This window comes from Scophthalmus maximus, chromosome 3, assembly GCF_022379125.1.
Source record: "Scophthalmus maximus strain ysfricsl-2021 chromosome 3, ASM2237912v1, whole genome shotgun sequence".
NCBI classification, from domain to species: domain Eukaryota; kingdom Metazoa; phylum Chordata; class Actinopteri; order Pleuronectiformes; family Scophthalmidae; genus Scophthalmus; species Scophthalmus maximus.
Window position 1 is genome coordinate 17,661,820 of NC_061517.1, and position 24,186 is coordinate 17,686,005.

The 24,186-nt window shown below is 41.3% G+C and overlaps 1 protein-coding gene across 4 annotated transcripts in view; it reads right to left on the reverse strand.

Annotated features, from left to right (window-relative positions):
• Positions 1 to 471: 471 nt before the first annotated feature.
• gnb1a (guanine nucleotide binding protein (G protein), beta polypeptide 1a) overlaps positions 472 to 24,186 on the reverse strand; it is a 33,862-nt gene continuing 10,147 nt past the window's right edge. For all 4 annotated transcript variants that reach the window (XM_035643781.2, XM_035643782.2, XM_035643780.2 and 1 more), the window contains exons 2-11: positions 13,480 to 13,586; positions 12,585 to 12,623; positions 12,250 to 12,356; positions 10,394 to 10,457; positions 9,426 to 9,588; positions 8,471 to 8,537; positions 6,825 to 7,026; positions 6,046 to 6,262; positions 3,090 to 3,205; positions 472 to 2,657 (exon numbers count right to left, since the gene is read on the reverse strand). In XM_035643781.2, the coding sequence (XP_035499674.1) occupies positions 3,099 to 3,205; positions 6,046 to 6,262; positions 6,825 to 7,026; positions 8,471 to 8,537; positions 9,426 to 9,588; positions 10,394 to 10,457; positions 12,250 to 12,356; positions 12,585 to 12,623; positions 13,480 to 13,536 (1,023 nt within the window). In that variant the 5' untranslated portion in view covers positions 13,537 to 13,586 and the 3' untranslated portion in view covers positions 472 to 2,657; positions 3,090 to 3,098. The remainder of the gene's footprint in view (positions 2,658 to 3,089; positions 3,206 to 6,045; positions 6,263 to 6,824; positions 7,027 to 8,470; positions 8,538 to 9,425; positions 9,589 to 10,393; positions 10,458 to 12,249; positions 12,357 to 12,584; positions 12,624 to 13,479; positions 13,587 to 24,186) is intronic.

The following is a 24,186-nucleotide window of genomic DNA, read 5'->3' on the forward strand; positions in this document are numbered from 1 at the left end:
CAACCGTGACCACCAGACACTGCACTGACTGCTTTTAAGTTTAAAGGAATGTGGCTCAGAAGGGAGGGTCGCCCATGAACCACGTCGATGGTTCGATCCCCGGCTTTTCTTGGAAAAGGCACTTAACCCTAAAACAGTGTAAGAACGTTGTGATAGAAAAGCACTGTATAACTTGTACTGTAAAGCCCTTTTAAGACTAAGCTTTGATTCAGTAAGTATGGGATAATAAGATATCACATTCAATCATAAAACGATATTGAATATTTTTTTACACCTACTGGGTCAAACAATTTTTTTATCTTTCTTTATATTTGTATGTGTAAATGACTGCACAGAGGAGTCAGGCTGATTCAACAGTGGATAAGAAATTGTTTATTTGACTTGGAACATAATTACAAGGAAACCAAACAGTCTTCAACAATCTAGCTTCAGTGGGAGCCGCTCTAAGTGAATCACACTCAACACAGGAGGTCATCTCAAACTGCTTTTTATTACATCTTAAATAACAGTACATTTTAATATAGTTTCTATCTTGCATCCAGCTTTCGGTTGTACACTGACTTTAAAATTAAATACAAAAGGTGAAAAGGGGACAGTGGGGGTGCAGAGCTCTACAGTTATTTGATGGAGAAAGAGAGAAAAGGAAAGGGAATTTAATAAATTTTAATATTTTTTATTTCATTTTATCTTTTGCCAACTCCAGGCCTAACGCACAATTACAGCACATTTTTTTGTACAGAATGTCGCAGAGAAAAAACAGAATGGAAAAAAATGTCACTACTGCTAAAGAAAGAGCGTCTCTGTTTACAAGGAGAAGGGAACAACAGAAAGTTCTGCCATTCAGATGCTGCAAGATCTTTTTTTTTCATTTTTTATTAAAGGACAGAAAAAAACCTGTTATAAAATGTTTTTCTTGTAAGTGGAATTTTGTTTTGCTACAGTAGGAATGAAAATTTATTTGTTCCATTTGAGATTGTGTATGTTTAGGTGAATGGATGTACGTATGCATGTGTACAATTTAAACATTTACGTTACTTCTTAATTTGTGGAATCCCTCCCAAGTATGGACCAAGTAACCGTTTATGTTGCAGGGTTTGCTTCTCAAGTGCATAGCTTTGACATTTCAGTTGAATCATGTATGCACAGAGTAGCCAAAAACAAAAAAGAAGAAAAAAAACAAAACAAAACAAAAAAAATTAAAGAAAAGAAAAAGAAAAATATAAATACCATTGTATTGATATATTCAACAGGTTATTTTCTTAAAGAAAAACATCAAAGGACTTAATTCCATATGCACCTTTTTAAGCAATTCTACAGCATGCGATTCTAAGAGATAACCCACCCATGGCAGACAACCAAAATCTTTTTTTTTTCGTTTTTAACTTAAAAAGTTTCAATATCATTATTTTCAAACATTGATTTATACAACATGTCATTCACAGAGTAGTAACTGCATTTCCAAGCACGGAATGGGCACCTCTGTTAAAAGAGAGACGTCCGGATTGTAACCGGGCGAAAGTGGAGGTTCTCCCGACCCGACCAAATCACATCATCGGTCCCAACCACGGGCAACAGAAACCAGAGAAAACAAAACTAAATCAAAGGAGGGGGAGAAGAAGAAAAAAAAGAAGAAAAAGGGGGCAGGGTGCATTATGATCCGATGGGTTAATCTTCATTTAATTATTCTACACTGTCGCCAGACAAAAAGGTGTAAGAATGGTTAAAATGTTTCTTTTTTTTGTAGTTTTTCGTTTTAAAAACGAGCATTCATCATCATAAACAGCATGTGCTTGGTTAATTAACTTTTTTTTTCTTTAGACATTATTCTATATATGCAAAGTTTAATTTTTGTGCAAACAAAGATTTGTGGACTACACTGGAAAAAAGAAAAGGGTAAAAGTATTTTGGGACTAAATATACAGAAGGGCCAGAAGTGGCTTGAGGACTCCCTTTCGAAGCTCAATTCTCTCGCTTTGTTCTCCAGTGGGGATAGAGATGGATTTAAAATGACGTGATCCGGAGGTTCCTTTTAGTTCTCAACTTAAAAACATTCTCTAAAATGTGTAAAGACTAGGAAATAAAACAAAGCTTTGATCCTCATTAGCCGACAGTTCACCGATCTACTACTCTTCTTCAACAACAACAAAAAATAATAATAATAATAATGAAAAGAACAGAAACAACAATAAACATGGCCAAAAAGCTATAAAGAGTTAGATCACTGTCACGTAATAACCTTCGCTCAGACCGGACCTGTGTAGCATGAGGTCGCAGGGCATGTTTGCGTGGTGGAGGCGGCGGCGGCGGCGGCGGCGGCAGCGGGGCTTGTTTTTTCACTTACTACAATACCAGACCATGGTCATGGGAGGAATGCACAATTTTCCCCTCCGTTCCATTTAGAAACAACTTAATTCCTCGAGCTTTTTCTAAAATCTTTTTACTTTTTAGCTGAATGAGTGACAGACAATTGTGCTCTTTTAAATGAGAAGGAGAGAGAGAGAGAGATAGAGAGAGAGAGAATTTTTGCCCTTGATAGTTATTTTGGGGGGTGTTTGGAGTCAGTATCATGGTGTGTTTGAATAGATTGGATATGCAATAAAATTGAACATTGTGATGTTGGAATGGTCTTCCACTCAACTTTGGAGTCCGGGTGCCGTCTGGGAAACAAACAGACAAAAACAACGTATAAATAATTTGCCAGACAACCGTACAGTAACATGCATTTATCATTAGCGCACATCACCTTTATCCACACTCGATTTACAGTTACAAATATTCAGAAAATGCTCAAAAATGTATTATACTCATGTTTAAGATGTAGTTTCAAATACTATCTCAATATAAAGTTACTTTCAGATTTGAGAAGAATTTTGAAGGCGAGATCAGACAGAAACTGTCACTTATAAAATATATTTAACAGATGTGATATGATGCTGGAGGTTTGTTTTCCCCTCATGATCCATATGTTGCACTTTCATTCCCGGCCCCCAGATGGCAGTAAATGCAAACTCTAGATGTTGCTAAACCGTCACCCTTGACAGTCATCCACTATTTGCTCACAAGAGAAGCGTTCCTCTCGCTTTGTTCACCTTCAGACTCTAGTTCCAGATCTTGAGGAAGCTGTCCCAGGACCCTGTCGCCACTGCCATGCCGTCGTCGGTCACACCCAAGCAGCTCACCCGGTTATCGTGACCGGCCAGGACACCTACGGAGAGAAAGCGGAGTGTGAGACGCCGCAACAACCCTGCTCTGTCTGGTGGATATCACATGCTGGGTTGGACGTGGCTGTGAAGACCGGATGACTGGGTATCACTGACTAAATAGTGTATTCTACATCCATAACAAGCTGATTCCTACAAAGTGAAACACGAGCACTTAGTGGGAAACAGATGAGGTGAAAGGGTTCCAGGACATTTGGGGTCCTGACATGTTTTAAACCACATAGATTCCAAATGACAATTATGACGGGCTTGTACTTACCCAATATCCTGATAATCAATATCTACCCACCAATGGATCAAAAACGTGTGTGTGTGTGTGTGTGTGTGTGTGTGTATATTTGAAATAGCGTGCTCAGATGTGGGCCTCCTCTGATCCCCCAACCCACTATGCAGTCGATAGCTGTAAAGTATTCATGGCTCCACAGGGGCTGCTCCCTGCTGGAGCAGGTGACGCTTGCTGCTCTACCAGATGTACATTCAAGCCTCTTATACTGTGAATAATCAAACAAACAAACCAAAAAAATGTTTTGGGTCAAAATACTTTGTGCTCAATCGTTTGTTAACCTCTCTGCAGGGGGCAGTCCTCCTCTAGTCTGCTGTATTTTGCACAATCCCATCTGCAGGCACTTATCAGTGCTTCTGCCATCAATGATTATACAACGCATCAAACACACAATCGTAAAAACAACCGCAATGTCTGACCTGCTGCTCCTTGGTAAAGGCCAATGTGAGTAATGTTTGTGGGGTTGTGTGAGTGCGCCACATTAAGAGGTTTGCTGTAATGTCAACAAGGGGCACTGCATGGAAATATGGCTAAAATGGCAAATACACAAAGCCTCTTCCTGTGTAAAATTAAGTCAACATCGCTTTGGCAAATTGGTGCCAATTTAAAGTCTATAGAACACACTGTCAGTTATTCTTTTTCCTAACTACACCCTGTAAATGACAGAGCCCCTGAAGTCCTGACAGGTGATATTCCTTTAGCTTGTGCGCACAATATATACAACTTGTTTGCACATCATAAATATCTTGTGCACAAAGAATAAATAATTTGTAACTAACTAACCCTTAAAATGATCTTCCATCTTCCAGCTCACCCACCAACAACATGGCAAACTGTGCAAATTAAGCAATGAATGCTGCAATGCTTCTAAATTATTAGCGACAAGAACGACGTCTTAAAAGCTACAGTGGTTTTCAACGCATCAGCCAATGACGTCTTTACTGTGTTTCCGCAAGATATTTATCGTGTGCGCACAGGAAAAAGAAAATCACATATCAGAACTTTAGGGTCTCAGTAGTAAATAGATGAGGTATGTATCGAGACTAAGAAAAGGGGAACTGCCAACACTGATCAACAGAAAAGAATAAATTCAACAGCCTTGAGTGGAGAGGTCTGTGACAGGACATTTTTAACCAAATTGTTTTTCTTCCAATTTTTTTTTTGCATAAATCTCAGGGGAACAGGGAATGTTCAAGTCCAGCCCCATATTCTGGATTGGACTGAGGTCTGAACTCAGACATGTTACCCTCTACTGTCAGAAGCCTTGCAGGTCCTGGGGCTGAGAAGAAATCCGACTGCACAGTGCTGGAATTGTTTCATTTTTGATTAATGTGCCATGTTTGAAAACTCCACTCCGAATGACCGAGAAACTAAACTTGTGTGTAATCGTACCACAAAAATTTCCACCATTTCCTTTCCCAGTGTTTTTTTCATAGTTGCCTTCCAGCAAACAGTAGTCCACATGTCATGTGAGTTTTTTAAACGGGCATAAAGCTGCGACTTGTGGAGCCGCCAGGCAGGACTTGTTGTATGATCAGTCTCTCCCATCGCAGCCGCGGAGCCCTGCAGCTCCTTCGGTGTCCACAGACGTCCTGCTGGTCGGCGGTTTCCAGCATATTCGGTGTCTTCAATGGGTTTATGATATCCTTTTTCTGATGGGTACTACTCAGTTAACTGTTCACAACTTTGTTTGGAAATGTTCAGTTGCCCTCATGATGTAGTTTCTAACAGGAAATCGAGGAACCAACTGTTTAACCTTCCAAACGCAGATGAGTAAAACCAAAAGTCTATGGTCACGTGTTAAGGTCCAGGGAAAGGCAACTGTGCAACGCGCTTCATGACAATAAACTCAGTTATTAATACTTTTTTCAACAGAAAACAAATGCACATAACTATGTTTTAGCTCTGCCCCATTACCCAGACTTGAATCAGTCTAAAATGTCAACACTTGTTGATCTGCTTTACAAATTTATAAGTTGCAACTGGCATCCGCAGTGTAAATGGTATTAGACATACTTCAAGGACAATAACTTGTGTCAAAATGTGATAAAAGGTTGTTGGGATTTTCCATCTGTTGCAGTACAACCATTATTCAAAATGAAGTTTAGTTCTGTCATATAGTCCACCTCTGAAAAGAAGTCCAAGTTGATGCATTAATGTAACCTTAGTTTTAATGTGGCCTTTTGATGACGTCCATTACAGCTCTTCTATTTGCTAACTTTAAACTCTGCCTCACCCCACAGTGAAGCAAATAGTGTCTTAGTGAAACGCGACTGCGCTGAAAGGCAAATCAAACCCACACCTCTACCATGACGTTTTGCTGCTGCTGGATCACATAGCTCAAAGTGCCATCACCGACACAAATGAGACGGTTTATGAGATGGTGGATTTTTGCTTGAGCTGTTGCTAATTCATCTAAAACAGGTATTGCATTCACTGTCTATCAGAAATGTGTTATGTGGTGGAGGTGTGTTGACATCGCCTGCATATTTTAGCCTATTTCTTCGAGCACGACTCCTCGGACCTTTACGGGCGGATTACCTGCACGGTCGGCCTTCAAAGTGTCCCAGACGTTGCAGTTGAAATCGTCATAGCCAGCCAGCAGTAGGCGGCCGCTCTTGGAGAACGCCACGGAGGTGATACCGCAGATGATGTTGTCGTGCGAGTAAACCATCAGCTCCTGGTCGGCGCGCAGGTCAAACAGCCGGCAGGTCGCATCGTCTGAGCCTGTGGCAAAGGCGTTGCCATTGGGGAAGAACTGCAACAAACATCAAGGGAGATATTTCAGTTGTCAGTACTTCTGCACATGCATCCTTTACTTCAGAGGGATTGTAACAAGTTGTACACAGGCCTTTGTTTGGTGTTAAAAATTGTGCTGAAGTTGTGTAGCAGCAAGTAGCCCTCCAAAAATCCACCAGTTACCATGCATGAGACCTATCTATGGTAAATTGTCATGCAAATCTGTCCATAGCTTTTTCAGTAATCCTGACAACTACCACATACAATGACTTGGGTCTCAGCTGTGCAAGAAACACTATAAACACAGCTTTGAAAGAAAAACATTCTGATGCAGTGTAACGGTCACCAACACCAGACTCAAAACTATCTGTATTTTCATTTAGCAATTTGCTTATAACAGTTGTGACTTTATTTGGTTTTGCCTTTAAGGACCTATTTGCGCTGACAGACTTGAATTGGAAATGTCGCGAACTAAGGAGTGCGTGTGTATGGTGTGTGTGTGTGTGTGTGTGTGTGTGTGTGTGTGTGTGTGTGTGTGTGTGTGTGTGTGTGTGTGAGTGAGTGTGTGTGAGAGTCCTTACGCAAATGGCGTTGATGTCTGACTCGTGGCCAGTGAAGGTCTGTCGGCACATTCCTTCTCTGACGTCCCAGAGCTTGGCCGAGGCATCGCAAGCTCCAGACACAAACAGCCTGGTGTCGGGTGCCAGAGAGAGACTCATGACGTCACCGGTGTGACCAGCAAATGTAGTTGTCTGCTGACCAGTCTCAATGTCCCACAGAGCACTGCGGGAAAGAAGAAGGAACATTGTCAAATTACACTTGAGTCATTCAAGAAGGCAAGTGGTGGACTTGTGACATGATGCTGGTGGTTCTACCTGGTCTAGTCAGTCTAGACCAGGAAGATCCAACATTTGGGTTTAAAGTTTACTTTGTTTTAAAAAGGAAGCTCTCTAGTGGACAATGTTGGCTGGGAATTGAAATGTTGATCTGGGGATCTGATATTGCCATTATGTTTCCATAAAGCTATGAAAACCTACAGGGGGGAGAAATAAATATTATATGATAGCCGTGCAACTACTACTATATTTGAGCACTCCAGACTACGACCATGTTAGTTACATATGCAACTAAAAATCAGTCAATTGCAGCTCAACATTTTAATTGGTCGCACCAATGTGGCTGATATTAAACACGCCTGTGCGTGTGCCATTATTTCTTTTCCCAACCGCTTTAAAAAAAATTGAAGCCAAGTATTGATTCTTTTTTAAGCAAGATGCAAAATGCAGCAGTGCACATTAGATCTGTTCCCGGCCCTGAAAGGCCAAGGTCAGCCCGACATCAATGGTGGAGGAAACTGTCCCACCACCTGTCCCCCCTGTCCCTGGTGAGATCAGTGATGGAGGAAGTGTTCTGATCCTTTCCTCAATTAAAAAAGACACTTCTAAGGTCCTTTAAGAGAAAAAAAAGCTTAAATAAAAGTATTGGTAGCTAAAGTGTACAAGTAAAACTACTGGTTTGGTCCCTCTGACTTATGTATTAGTTAATACAACATTTTTAGATTCAATTCGAACATTTAATGAAATTAAACCATGTGTGAATGTTAAAAGGAAAACATAAATACAACACAGTGCTTTTTATTTTAGGGTTAGAAATCATATGTTACATATTTAATAATGTGATGCAAAATCTCGATACATTACCCTTTATGTAAAATCTTCATCTGAAAACTTTCAAATTTCAATTAGACGTAGTGGAATAGAAAGCATATTTCCCTGTGAATTGTAGTTGACAGGAAGTATTAAGTAGAATAAAATGGAAATACTCAAGTTAAATGTTAAGTACTTCAAATTTGTGCTTAAGTAAATGTAACTTAACACTGGGTAGGATGCCTAATCATAACTCAACATCTTTGGCCTCATCTGACTCCAAGTCTACAACCTAAAAAAAAAAATCCAGAATACTGCATGTTTTTTTTGTGTGCAAAGAATGGCTTGTCCCTTTCTATGTAGCCAAAAAGGGCAATGCCTAAAATATATTACTATGGTGGCAAAAGGCTGTGGTGAAAAATCTTGGGCGCACCTAGATTAAAACAGCAGACACGGTCAATCTATGTAAAAACTAATTCTGGAGCCCAGTATTTAAAGTTTACAGTTTTAAAGATTTTGACGTCCACATTTGTGGTGGTGCTGGTTTATCAAAATGCACTGTCTGCAGTACTACAACTCACCAGGTGGTGTCTCCAGAGCTGGTGACAATCTGGTTGTCGTCCAGGAAGCGACAGCAGGACAGGTAACCTGCAAGGAATCAGGGACATTGATTGAATAACTCATTAATAAAGGACCATCTTTCCCATAATGTTAAGAGGAACAGGCTATGGGTCCTCAGTATCTGCTCAGAGAAAGATATCTTACTCCAAATCAACATCAAACGCTCTGAGAATGCAGTTTTTTCTAAATGTGGGTGGGGATGAATCGACTAACTCGGTGGCAGAAACAGAAAAAAAATAACCTGTAATGCATCTAATGGGTCATGACTTGCTTCCATCGTTCGTCCTTTACTAGCTGGCAGAGTGCATGTACCCCTCCCTTTAGTGAGGGAACTAGAACTAAAATGCTGACACACTTCCTGCATCATGTGACACTGGTCAGATGAATGGTCCTTGTCTACGAGCTCAACACTTTAGAAACACAGACGCGCCATGTGACTGCCATCTTTTAGATGTGAAAATTATTACGGTTACACAAGTGCACGGGGTTGACGTAGAACAAAAAGAAAAGAAGAACATACTGCACATGAGCTAATAATAGAACGGCTTACATTTGACTGGTTGTCAGGAGGAGGAATTAATAAATGTAAAATGCTCAGTCAGTCCAGGCTAAGGTTACTACCTGACAACCGCTAAATAAAAAATATGGACTCTTCTCCACCAAAAGGAAATGACAACTATAAAAATGTATTCTTATAAACATTCTACCAGTGTTTTAATTCTTTGAATTAAAATCAAAAGACAACTTTTACTGCCCTATAGTCTAGAATCTTTTTGAACTAGAGACTTCTGAGGGAAACATGTCAGTGATTGAGTGCATCGGTGTGAACTATTGACAGATCGATGTGACCTTCAAAATGTTTTTTTTGCCTGGGTCTGATGGATGGAGAGGTAAAGTGTAGTGTGTCCGGCCTACCTGTGTGTCCAGCCAGCTCACGGCTGACGCGCACATTTCCCTCGCGGGTCTTCAGGTTGTAGATGGAGCAGATGTTGTCCAGGCCTCCGCAGGCGACGTAGTTCCCAGAAGGGGCATAGGCGCACGTCATCACCCAGGAGGAGCGCAATGGGATAGCGTGGACCTGGAGGAGAGGGGGAAGATATAATATGAGATGGTATGCAGTGACAGATGAGAGACAGAGACAGAGAGAGAGAGAGAGAGAGAGAGAGAGGGATGGGGGGGGGGGGGGGCAAAGTGTGTCCCGCAATATTAACTTAAACTTTCAATGCCACATTGTCCACTATAAATAGCAATACTTGGCTCACTAAAACACTTGACAATTGTTTTACAAAGAACTCAGGATTTATGAAATCAGGAGTAATGGTTTCTTCAAATTCAAGCTTCATGAACTGCTAAAAATGATGGTTCACCTGAGAAGAATTCCGCAAACCACGTCATTTGGGAAATCTGGTGAAAGTCAACCACACACACCCCTTTCATGTTTAGACAACCTCAACTCATTATGTTTGGGATCAATCAAGCCTCTGATTTCTCCAGTTGGTTTTAAAATCCATTATTTGTACTGGTGCATATAAATATGTGAGGTTTGAGATTGAGTCAACATGTAGGCATCTTTTCAGTTCTAGAACGAGCTCCAACTGGGCAACTAAACCAATTCAATAATATTTTATGATATTTCATGATGTCATCATTTTACTCCATTTTGATGGACAACATTTGCTTTTATTGCTCAATCGCTGTATCAATACAACTTGGAATTATTGCTATTCACAGAGTCGACCAAAGGTTGTAAAAAACAAACAACAACAACAAAACAGCAAATTGCGTGCAACTCTTTTCTCCCATTCAAGTGTACGGAAAAGGACACAACATTACAGGTCACTGAGATTGTTTAAGTTCATTGGGATGTGGGTTCTTTTTGTTACCTTGTTTGTGGTGTAGCTGTCCCAAATAATGAGTTTGCCATCCTGGGAGGCGCTGACCAAAAGCCTGATGAAAAGAAAGAGAAGACGGCTCAAACTATCGAACAATTCCAAATGACCCGTAACTTCAAACCTCAAGAAAAGTCACTTTTTGGTTCCGGTTAATGTCCAATTGTACTCACAACAAATGGCATTTTACATCTTATTCTGAGATGGATATGTTTCTGTAATCAGCGGCAGGTGCATCAACATCACAGTTTCACATAGGATGGACAGAAACAAATGATCCAGAAAGATGAGGCACGTGATCCTTTTCTATGTAATTCTAATACAATGAAAACTCATCATATTTACAACATTTTATGGGCCTCAAAAGCAGCCCGTTGGCCCTTCACTTTGAGTACAGTTATTCTTACGGGAGGCGTTACAACCCCTTGTTTTTGCTTCTGAGAGAGGCCTCTCAGGTGCTGAGGTGGCTACGCTATCTGGGTGAATCAAACAAGAGTAACCACAGTGATGGCCCCAATGCACAAAGCGAAAAGAGTGATCCAACCAAAGCCTGCTGGGACTATGCAAATCTTAACTACCAGGCATGCAGGAGCGCGCCGACACGTGAACACTCCGGGAGATAATGGGCCAGTGTCGGAGAGGTTTGCGCTGGGAATTCCAGTACAGAAGAAAATTATGGGGTGATCTTTTCCGGCCTTAAAGTAAACACATTAAATCAAATAAATCAAAATCAAACGTCCAATTTGGAATTTATAATGAAATAACGTTGCTCATTCATCAGGTCTCTTTCAGTGTGTTGGGCAGCCGCTTTGCTTCGCAGAATTGAATAGCAGCAAAAGAAAATAAGAAAAACTTAAGATTTAGCCATAACTAACATCTTGTCTTTTGCTTTTCATTGTTATGAACCTCAGGTACTGTGAACTTGCTACGCGCTAGACTCATTAAGGGTAAGTGTACAGTTGTTTGATTTGGTTCTTTCTCAAACTGTATGAAACACTTCCCAGTCCAATAGAAGTCGTGTCTCTGCTATGGCTAAAAATATCTGACCTAGATGACACGAAGGGTGAAAACGTCTTCGATTGACCGCCTTTCGGGTGGCTGGAACTCAGCAGGTAGTCTAATAAATACCCCAACCCCTCTGAGCGGTGAAATGTTAACAGATGAAAGAATTAAACAGGAAGACCTGACAGTGGATAAAAAAACAGTCATACACCTCTTCTCAGGTATATAGACTGAGAGGATGGTGAGGTGACAGCAGTTTGCGATGGCCTCTCGGTGGACTGATACACACCGGCACCTCGGTGATTAAGTTGTTGGTTTGCTTGAGGTGAGAGGTGTGTACAACTCCAGGGAGAGAAAAAAAAGCTTGATAGGAAGTAGAGAGTGTTGCTTCATCTGCCTTGGCCATCAGCTCTGACAAAGGCTGACTCCATTTTGAGTATTTTCCCTACCCACATACTCCACCCCCAATGCACACAAACACAGCAGACACAGACACACAACACAGTAGACACACTCAAAGATAGAGTGACTGGTGAGTGCCCAATGTGCATTTTACAACATATTACCTATTGTGCAGGAGTCCAAATATTCTACTATTAAATTGTTGGAACACTGACTATATGTTGAAGCGACAGATCGGTTTAGACAGATGTGAAGAAGACTGTCTCTTTTTGAATGCGAGTGAACTATTGTGGAAGGGTCATGATTACATGAGGACCCTCAGGAGAAATAACAAGCACAAAGAGCGCCGAGCCCAGTTTCATATCAATATCCTACATTCAGGGCAGGGGGGTGGGGGGGCTGGGCTGTCCGGACGAAAGGGACAGAATAGAGTTGAATGAAATTACCTCGAGTCAGTGCCCCAGTGCATGGCATAGATTTTAGCCAGATGCCCCCTCAGTGTCCGTCTAGTGCGCATCTGAATTCGGCCAACAGGGTCGATGTTAGCTGTGATCTAAACACGATCAAAATCAGAAAAAAGGACACTTAGAAAACAAACAGTGGTGGTTCATGTATTTGACAACGATTTAAACAGGGGGAAAAAAATTATGACTGATAACAAATTACATGTTAAAACTACCCAGCCAAACATCAAAGCTGGTTAGATCTTTTTTATCATTCATCTTATTCCAGTTAAACAATTAAACAATGATGAGTACAGTGACATGGACATTTTTCTCACCTGAGACAGGGTAGCATCCGCACACGCTTTCCTGGCATCCTGAAACACAACAACAGTCAAATCTGACCTCAACATCTGTGAATCAATGGGGCCTCACAAACCTGAAAACTCTTGAGGATCAATCAACAAACCTAATTGTTTTGGTATTGTAGTTCAAAGGCCAGTGGGGGGTCTGCATTATGTTAAAACACCATTATAGCAGTTTTACATCAATAACAATTAGGTCTTGGGCTCTTTAACCATCAAAGAAATTTGTCAAAAATGATATTCTTTACATTAATCAACTTAACAGTATTGTGTAATGATAGTAACCATTTTTTAAATGGCTTTATGCACTTGTGGAACAATACAGGTGGAAAAAATTTCAGCATATATTCTTTGCATCCCTCAACATAACTAATGACTCGTATATGATGGCATCTCATTATAGTGATGTTAATGGGAATCCTGTACAGGCATTAGCAGATGACATGGACTTAAAGCCACAGCAATCATTTGTAAAATACAGTACAGTGGCTGGTGATGGAATCCCATGGCCTGTCTTCGTCTTTGGTGGATGAGTCACACTGGTAGGCAATGGTTTCAGTGGATATGATAATTTACTAATAATGTCACTGGATATAAAACCTGTAAAGGGGGTTCCATCTCCAAACATTTAACCCAAGAGAACCTGCGTTTTGAAGAACAAAATCCATTTTACCCAGCAGGCGCCGTCTGACAAAAGGCTCTAATTTGTGCTAAATCGTCATATTATTATAAGTATAACAATAGGATGCTTTTCAATGAAATGTCAGTTTGTGAAATTGAACCAAACTTCTTTTGACAAAAAGTCAATATGTAAACCAATGGGGGGGGGGGGGGGCACATGCAGACCTGAGGACAGTGAGCGACTTACTCTGATCTGGTTCTTGAGCTGCTCAGCCTCCTGGCGTAGCTGATCCAGTTCACTCATTTTCCTCTGCTAATGGTGTGCTTCGCTCCGCCGCCGAGACTCTTGTTGATCTGGAGACAAGAAATGAAATGCTCAACACAGACATCACACCTGGCTCGTTTCATGTTTGTGGTAATAGACACAGTGACATATTTACGATGAATTATAGTGCACCGGATCACATGTAAGCCATTGGATATATTGTAAATCTATTATGGGCAACATCTTCCCCATTGATGTTATGGACACGGTTACTTCAACAAAAGCTGAGGATCACATAGTGTCTCTTTAATCTAATATGTAAAGCCCAAGACTACGTCGCAGAGACTCACAAGAGCCCAACACTTTCTCGACAGCTCAAGACTTGTCCTTGCCAGCTTGAAACTGTTACCTAGCAACAAGCACTAGGCTGCTACTTTAGGCTTATGAAACAATTTTGAGGAAGATGTTGAATCTGTTCTCTCCCTAACAGCAGCAAACCCTTGGGTAACAACTTGCCACACCAAGCAACTGATAACCATTCCTCAACAACCAAAGAAAAATAGTAAAAAAAAAAAGTTTATTTTTTTAAATCCACACGAACATAAGGGACCATAACATACCCCTCTATGGACTCAAATACAATCAAGGATTAAGAGTCCAGATATCAAGAAAGCAGAAAAGCAAACCAAAGGGCCAGCTTTGGTTTCGTTGTACTCCTCGTTGAACCCCGAGGAGCTCACTCTGGCATGGGTCTGCCGAAGCCGTCAATGCACTGGCCTCTGGACTCTAAACTCTCCTCCAATGTCATCCCTGTAATCCTGGGACACAGTTGATTCAGCTCCTCCGACACAATCCGGTTAAGACAAAACCTGCTGATGATCCTGAAAGCAGTGGCTATCCCACTGACCCCAATCCTCTGGTTGAAGCCCTTAGCCCCGACACTTTCACTCTTCATCCAAAGAAGAATTCTGTTAAAAATAAAAAATCTTGTCCCAACAATTACGAGGTCTGGCCTTCAGGCTTTGAGGCATCCTTGACACTAATGGAAGTTGTAGGTTGTACAATCATTACCATTATCATTTAAGTGTCCAAATACGTCACAGCAAGTCAGCAGATAAAACATTCTATTCAAACAGTTCACCCCAGGATGATTCACAATTTCAGTGACCACATCTGGCTAAGTAAATCAAGGAACTTCCTTTTATACTTGCACACGTGCAAGGACCAATTACCCTTTACCATCACAATTTTTAAAAACTACATTTTGTTGCAAAAAATACTTCAGTACCAATTCTACTCCAAACAAACCTTACCTCCCTGTTTCTCTGGGGATTCGGTATTGGTCCTTTGTCCTGGGGAGTGTCGACACCTTCTGAATGAATACCTTATCCTTCAAGCGCCTGACATCGCTGTAGCTACCTGTCACCTGATTGGCCGGTGCTGATAAATGGGTCTGCATCTCAGCAAGGCGCCTTAACCCTATAATCTTGGTGATGAAAAAATGTCTCATGGTAATATCGCTGGCTAACTCTTGTCCTCTGTAAAAGCCCTCTGTGTAACATCTAAGCAACCCCAACAGTGGACACAAACCAAAATCTCAATTGTGATTGTTTGTTCAAATGCTTGTTTGAAAATGCTTAAATTGATGAATGTCAAACAGCGAAAAGATTGTGTCAAATTCAGCAATCTGTCCGGCTTCACATCTTGAAGAGCTTCAGTGTTTTTTCCCGAATTTCTTTCCAATTCCATGTTTTTATCTCATTTGAATAATTTCTTGAAATGTTACTGAAAGGCATTATTGCATGCTGCAGCGCTGACACTATTTAGGCCACCGTATGGATTGTTGACAGTGAGTCGTAGTATGTATTTGTCTTGTACTGTACTGTACATTTTTTGGTGTGTTCTTTTTAAACCTTTACCATGTGTCCAGGAATGATGGGGTGGAGTCTGCAGTGCTACACATTGCTGACTGGTCACAAGCCTTGTGGCTGCCAGAACATGCGACCAGCTTCCATTCCGTCTGCAACCACATACCACCAACCACCACCACCTTGAATTGATCAAGGTGATCGATTCCATTATGGCTACTGCTATTTGTTACATTTATTTTTTTTCAAAATATTCAGACTCAGGTATCAGAATCTGAGTGGAACTGAAATAAAGTGGGTGGGTGCATTTTAAGATTGCATTCAGTGGATATGAAATCATCTCTCCTATGACCACGTCCAAGCATAACTTTTTAGAGTAAATAGACAAATAATGCTTGCATCGAGTTTATGCAGTTATATATCTCCATATCAACTTAGAAAAAGAAAATGTGACATTGGTCCAAATGCAACTAGAGATAGTTATCATTTGTATTATGGTAACAAATCATATTCAAAAAATTGCTCCCATGTGAAAGTCATTGTTAGTATTCTTGGTGTATTGGTCTCCTAGATAACTAATAATCTGTATGGGCCCTGAAATAAAAATAAACACATATTGGCCGACTGCTGGTTTAAATGTAAATAAAAGCAACCTAATTAGGCTTTTAAAATACAGTTTGTTAGAATATAAAACAGAAGTCAGAAGTGAAAAATGACTGTATAGTTACACGGCTCATTTTTTTATTTGAGGGTCTATAAATATATTGGGTCCGTTTGAAACCAATTTTAGTGGACCAAACTAATGTGTCAAGTTAAATAAAGTCATATTTAGTTCCAAAGCAAAAACTCCAATCAGTCTATAATCCATTTACATCAGCAACGGCTTGGCATCTCTCCATGCCTGTACTGCAGCTACTGCAGTCATCCACCCTTCTCTCGTTCGAGGGACTTTTTGTTGTCACCTTGGCTCAAACTACTGAAACACATAACCGATATGAGGTCAGGTGATCAATGCAGCGTATCAGGAACGTTCCGCTGTTTATTGTTTTCCCCAAAAAATACCCAAATTCTCTTTTCAAACTGCTTTGTCTAAATGAATTACCAATCTTTGTCTTTTACTCATTGGCCCCTCTGCGCAAAAACAACTGCCTCTAAAACGTAAATAGATGAGATTTGAAATAATTGCAGGCAAAAACATAACTAAGGCAGTGCATTCCACTGGTGATTAGTATTAGAGGTGTGATTCAGAAGACTATTTTTCCCGTGCTGGGGGTGGGAGTGTTGAAACCACTGGCAGCTCTACAGATAGAGCCTGGACTCCACTGCCTTCTCTTTCTGCCAGCTATTTTTAGAGAGGTGGTGGGGGAGGAGGAGGAGGAGGAGGAGAAAGAGGAGGAGGGAAGCAGACTTCACATTTTCCAGCCACTCCTATCAGCGCCGACATCTCGAGCACAACACAGTGAGGAGAGAGGAAGTGAAATTCGACTCTCCACACACATAAACACATACATACACACACAAGCTTCACTGGTATTTTTTCCTTCTTACAAGGCAATGATCATGCATGCACCCCTCATTTTCATACGTGGACTAGATGAGATTCTTAATCAGAAAATACTTCAATGGATGTTTCTTAATGCAGGGCACGTGATAAAATGATGTGAGTGGGGATACATTCAATAAAAAAAAAATATTAATAAATGAGAAGAGATATATTTTTGGTGGCCGGAGATTTTTTTTAAGCCCTTTTAACTACTAACTTGTTAAATAAAATATATTTTTAAACATTTTTTTTTTTCTTCAAAAAAACCCAACCCTGTACCATTAACCTTATTGGCACAAATAATCGAAAGTGGACCTCTGATAAGACTAACAAAATACAGTTTGATTTTTCTAATCCTTTTTTAAATACTGAAAGACAAAATTAAGGGCTAAACAAAAGCTGTAGGGCATCAGGTGTGTTAAATCACAGGGGGGTCCCGTGGGGTTTGGCAGCAGACTTTTGGGGTAGGGGAGAGACTCCACCCCGATGACATAAGTAGAGAGGTAGTGAGATGTTCTGGTGCACAAGAGGATAGAGGCAAGCTGGAGGACAGAGCCAGATTAAACTAATGAGAGTGAACAAGCAGAGGACAATTGGGAGGGGAGCTGCTAATTAACCCCCTGGTGAAAGGGAGCAAGGCGCTGTAAGCTTTCCAGCATTTAACACTGCGCAGAGGCGGCCGACGCTCACTTCGCCCTGGGTTTCTTGGCCTTCTCAAAACAAAAGGTTTTCACACACAAGCTGTACAAATGTGCATGTACAATACTGAGTACTACAAATATTATAGGTGAGGTCCTGCTCAGAAAATGTACGCAGCATAGTGTGATCCAGTAAAATGCAAACGCTGCGATAAATCACCACCTTTGTCAAACGTGTAATGCTCCTTTTTTTGCTGTTGGAAACAAAATGTGTTTATCAGGTCGTGTTGTCTTTGCATTACATTGTCAGGTCTATTTGTCATTTTCATTTTACATGCACAAGGCACAATATAATAAATGCCCCACCCCTGTGGCAACACTTCAGTGATTATCTTGGTGGCATGACTGACAAGCCCAGCAAACAAAATCAAATGATAACACAATTGTCCGTGGTGGAGTTTTCACTCGCATATTCCCCTCGGAGCACCATGTCCTTTTTTCCACTCCAAAGCTGTTGTGCTGTATGTTTTAGTTAGGCCCACACGTAGGGTTTGTCAAACCATAAACACTAGAATGGATAAACACAACCCGCAAATATGTGCCCGTTGTTCCTTCCACTTTCTCTGACAACCCTCCTCTGAAAACAAAACCCACACAAAAAAATGCAAATAGCATCTTGTCTACAGCGACAATAGTTACATCCTACATTTCTGATACAAAGTCAGGACGTCTGACAGTAACGAACGGAGAACCTCAATGCTTTTTGGCTCTCATGCTTATATTTGTCTCAAGCTCAAATATGTCCGCGCGAGCGAATGATGCAAATTTTTTGCGTTAATTGCGTCTCGCCGTCCGACGCGAGTGGCGTGGATTTCTTGATATTCCAGCAACTCAGAGCGACTTCTCCCAATTCCCCCCCGTGTGCGCGATGGGAGACAGCTCTACAATGAAGTAACGGTGCAAAACACTATGTTATGAGAAGTGTAAAAAAAAAGCTTATTATGAAATTATGAAATTATGAAATTATGACGGGCCGCCACACTCTACTTAATTAATGGGAAAAACACAGACATCTGCCAATATCAGTCCTTCCTCCTGAACTCTGTCCTCTTCCCTCTGCTGCGATTCGCTGCCTGCAGGGCAGGTTTGTCTCTGCCAGTTTACAAGAACTGCAACAAAGTCAAACAAACTACGTACTGACAGCTTTCGTTTTAGCTTCCGCGAAGCAATGTGCTTTTGGCTTAAACCTGCTGTGGTTTGTGTTGCATGACCGATTTTTGACAACGCAGGTGGATATGTTGCTTTTCCACCTTTTTATATTTGGCGAGTTGACGTTGACATGAGAAGCTACCTTGACTCCCACTGTTCACCGTCTCTCTGGAGAGGACGCCCCCCTCTTCGCTGTTAACCGCCCCGTGTGCGTGACGTCAGGAGCTGAGCCCCGCACTGTGACGAAGAGGCAGAGGAGGGGGGGGCAAAGAAGCTTGGTACAAAGCTCTCTCGGCATAGTTTATCTTACTTTTAATCGGGCTACGGCGATTTTTGCCTTTTTAATGGAAGAGAAAACCATGTCATATATATTGCCCAGCTGTGGGACACAGACAGTCATGCATTAAGCACAAGTTGGTGTTTGAAAGCTGGGGTAGAGATGGGAGAGTTAATAATTTACACCATCCTGCCACACCCCTCTTCTTCATGAGGGATTGCATCCCCCTAACGCACTCCTCTGTGGGGACCTTATATTGTTATGCTTCGGTGCCATTAAGGTCGTGGTCAACACCGCCGGAAAGTATAGCACGAGGGCAACAGCAAGGACTGGTCTTTGTGGCAAGTCGACCAGGAGCTGGCTGTGACTTGACTATCGATCATCTGTGTCAGCATGGTGCCTCCGCCTTAACGCGAGCGCGCTGCCTCTCTAAGCAGGCGTTTCCTTTTTCAGGGTGTTTCCCATAGCTCTGCTCGTCTTTCTCTCTTCCCGTTGTCAAAACATTCAGCGGATGTGGCGACAGAGCACACACTTTACAAATACACTTGCTCTGTGGTTTCTGCTACAACCATTGCACTTACCAGAGTCCATCCAGGCTTTGAGCTATGCCATCAGCTGCATTACAACAAAAAAACAATTAAGACAGGACGTCCTGACAGGCCGGCTCCCGTTAGCAGACAAATGGAGGGAGAAGAAGTGAAGCGACAGAGACGGGGCCCGAGCATCACACAAAATTAGGTCTGTCTAACTCACAGTAGGGCCTGGCCCAGGCAGGGAAACAAATATTCACGACTGATCACAAGAAGCAGCTGAATGTACCGAGGACGCCATGAGACGGGTGAATTTGTTGACTAGTGGGTGTACATTACTGAAGGACGGAGGGAACAAACAGGTAAACAATAAAAAGTCAAACGTAATTTATCATTATACGATACAGAACTGATGATTTTCCTGGGATTAAGGATGGTATCTGAAGTGTTAAGAGACAAGTTTCAAATTTAAGTTTAATTTTCACGCACAGGGGTCTCCATAGTTTACCAAGAATAGTGGGGAAATTATTTAAAAAAATCATCCAGTCAGTTCTGTGCACAGAACCCCGTTGTTGGTGCAAGAAACCGGTCTGTCTGCGTTGTTTTTCGAATGTCATCTTTTATTGAAATGGTCACATGTTGCACCTAGGTCAATGCCAGAATGGTGAAATGGCTGTAAAGCCCCTATTCCTAGCTAACAATGGGTCTACACTTACAGGTCTTCATACAACTACAACGGCTTTTAGAGGAGCACTCTGTCTGTAGACAAGCCACCTCATTTTTATTCTCTCTGTCCATCCATCCATCCATCCATCCATCGAACCATCCATCCAGTGAAGGCAACTCGTTGCAATATTTACAAAGCGTTCTACTACCTCTCTTCTCCCTCAAGTCACTGAGTTTAGCAGACCTCCGGTCTAACCATTACTGACAACTTAACCACTATCTCCAACTATCAAAATGGCAAAAATATAGTTGGAGTAATTTCAAACATCAAACCTGGAAGTTTATAACAGTAAGCTGCCCATGAACCAAATCTCAAGGCATCTTTGATTAATTCCGTTGGCTGATGGGGAGGATTTCCTTTCAGTTGCCCACTTTCTGAGGTAGACAACACCTCACAATATTTGCTCTTGGGTCAAAAGAAATGCATTCAAAGTTCATGCTGGGGATGAAAAATTACGCCCAAAGCCTGTGCACAGACCTTACTGCCACATCACTTCGCTTTAGTACTTTACAGCCCCTACTTTAGCTAAATGGTCATTGTGGAGCTTGATGCTGAAAAAAAAATACAACAATCAGATCATATTGAGTACTGGCAGATGTTTTTTCCTCCCCTTTTTTTGGTCTGGTTGGTGGGTGAGGGTCCATCTAAGTGCTGCGGGGAAGCGATGCATGTTAAGTGTAGCTGAAACACAACCAGGTCACAAAGACGGCAGGAACAAGGGGGCTGGTGATGCAGTAAGAGAGGACAGAAGAGGATTGCTCCTGGACATTTCTTAAAAGCCCCCATCCAATCTCACTCACTTTGTCATTCTCTTCAAAATATACATCCTCTCTATGGCTTGAATCCTTACTCCCCCCATCTGGCTAGCATAATGGGAAAGAATACAATGTGAAATGGTTTTATGCTGGTGTTGGCGAATACCAGAGATTTAATGCCAATATAAAACAAATTCACTGGATTTGATTGGATGAGTATAAAAATGCTTTTGAAGTATTTACAAATGATTCTTATTACCATGGCTAATAATAATTAGACCTAAATGTCATTGTCCATTCACTGTACACATCGCCATATGTAAATTCAATAGACATTGCACAACCCCAGAGTTGGACACAAATCGGACAACCTCATTCAATTTCATCAAAGTTAAATGCTCAGATACGAGTTTGGTCGTGTGATACAATTTTGCTGAGAAAGACAAAAGGGAATGAGCACTAGAAAAAAAAACTGCCACACAATTTCCCCCCATTTTTTCTGTGATTAAGCCTATAAACACCTTAATCAATATGTAAACTGTGTAGGGCTTCAACTAGCGATCCCTTTGATGACCGACTAATAATGTTCACCTATCATTTAGTCGGTAAAAAGACAACAGTGAAAAGCTGCCATCATTGTTTCGATTTCTTGTTTTGTTCAACATTCCAGTCAGACAAGTTTTACTGCATCAGTCACCAGGGCTTGGTAAAAAAAAAAATTCTGATTCAATGGCCAGAGATGCTCCACTGAGGGCCGTGCCAAGCCTACAGGCTTCTCTGGTTGCATTTTGGATTTACAAAGACGAAGACAGAGCAAAAGCAAAACTATATACAAGATATATATATGCAAAACTAAAGTGAAATGCTGTGGATGGTGATGAAAGATGGAAAAGATTGACTCCTGAAGCCTTATTTATACACTAGAAACCACAACAAACATAGCGTCACTAACACTGTCATCTCTTATCTGATACTTACTGTACTGATCTAATGTAAAGCCCAACTATTGCCATTGATTGCACAAAAGCTTTGTAAGAAAATCTCAGCAGTTGTTGTCCTGAGGTATCGTAGTGATGTTTACAATAGGTATGTCTTATTTACACTGGCTGCCTAGTGCAGGGTTTCCGCTTTGTACATTTTGCTGCGTTGGCCAGTATCTGTTTGGCACCGTTTAGGCACCGGTACCATTTTAAAAAATGTCAATTTAGCACCGGTATCGGAAAAAAACCCAACCCTGTTAAGAACAGAGACAGCGAGAGGACATAAGTGAGAGAGAAAGTTAGAAGCTAAAGCTCAAGTTATTGATATTCATGGGTAATTACAGCTATATCTTGAAATAATGGTCTAGATAACCCGACTTAAAGAATTCAAAAAAAAAATTTTTTTTTTGTTGTTGTTTTAGATACACTCAAGATATAAACATCATGTCTACATGGTTAGTATATTGGATTGATTTGTTCACCAATTTAGGGTTAACATGACATGCACAGTCTCTGCATCACACCCTCTGCACTAGCGGACTTAATGGTCAAGTTAAAAAAAAGGTGAGTACATTAATGTGATTGATTTGTGGTCAGCTCTGAATGTAAACATTAATATATTTTCTTTTAATAATGCATCAGGGTAAAGGGGCAACTGTACAATTCATAGTAGTTCTCATACTATGTGAGATATAACAGATTTGATATTGATTTGAATGGAATTAGAATTGAATCAATTTGCGAAATCGGTGGCTAACCCCAGTCTTAAGAGTCGCAAAAACAGAGTCACTAGGAAAAGTCACAGGGCTAATATGGTGGAATGTTGAACACAAACAACCTACTCTCTGAGTAGAGGCAGAGCAAACCAGCCTGGTTCAAAACCATGTTTGGTCAATGTGCAAAATTCCGGACGCAGTCAAAACTGTAAATACAACACAATGATTTACATATTCATGACATCACTGCATAGTATTTGCATTCTGACATGTGTCAGCCCTTTATCTGTGTGCACATCGCCTCAACTGGACATAACACAAACTTTCATTGCTCATGAAAAACATGATCCCGCAGAGAGCTTTTGAGGTTAAACAGCTTGGGATGTAAGGATACTAAAATGGAGCGGGAAACTGCAAAAAAAAAAATTCCACAATCTTGTATCATGATACAGGACGACAGAACCACAATACCCCAAACCAGAGCCTGTTGAGCTCTCATTACTATACTAATATAAGGGTTTAAGTTAGGGAGGACAGTATTTTTGTAAATATTACACATTACATCCATTTGATGCCATGTGACTGTTTTGGTCCAAACTTGATAGAGTGAGCACACCTGCTGTAAATGTTAAATTGGCTGTGATTGACAATAATCTTGAGATTGCAGTGTTCACTGTCGGATTTGGAAAAGGTTACTGCCCTAGAAACGACAGATAAAGGAAGTGGAGCTACGTTGTGGCACTCCGTCAAGGTGAGCAAGTGCAGCTGCAGCCTGGCCATTTGGCAAATACCAGTGGGCGGTCACTGGTAGGCTGGGAGCATAAGGTCAGTTTAAAGTCCGGGTCAACTTATTTGGACATGCATGCAGCTCTTCTGGGTGATGTCTAGAAAAGTGCCGGGCTGCAGTACATGTCTGACAGCAGCCTCTGTAACAAACTGCTGCTCTGCCCCTCACTGAACAGAGCAGACACAAGTGTGCCTCTTGCTTGCAGGGCGTTACCGCCACTGGTGACCCCACCACGAAAAGTAGCTACGGTTTGTCCAAAATGTCAATGCATTTATCCAATAATAAAAATGGTTCAGTCCAATTCCTTTTGATCGGAAACTCCCAAAGCTCAGTCGGCCAGCCAACGGTGTAACTACCGTCAGTCGCGCAGGAGTCAGCCGACCAAGGTTGACACTTGATCATGAACTCAACTCTTTCACTCACTCTGATGTAGCGCTGGACTATGGTCGGTCCAGCCAAAAATATAACCATGTGAAAGGAATACCAACAACGCCAGCTTTGCCTCTAGCAGCCATGGGGAGAATGGTGGCATTCTCTTTGTGTCTTTACAGGTATGTTATCATAAAAGGTAAGAGCACTGTGCTGTGTGGACAACCAGCCTCTTCTCCAAAATGACATACAGTAGGTGATGAGCAAATGTTGACAAAATGGGATATTAT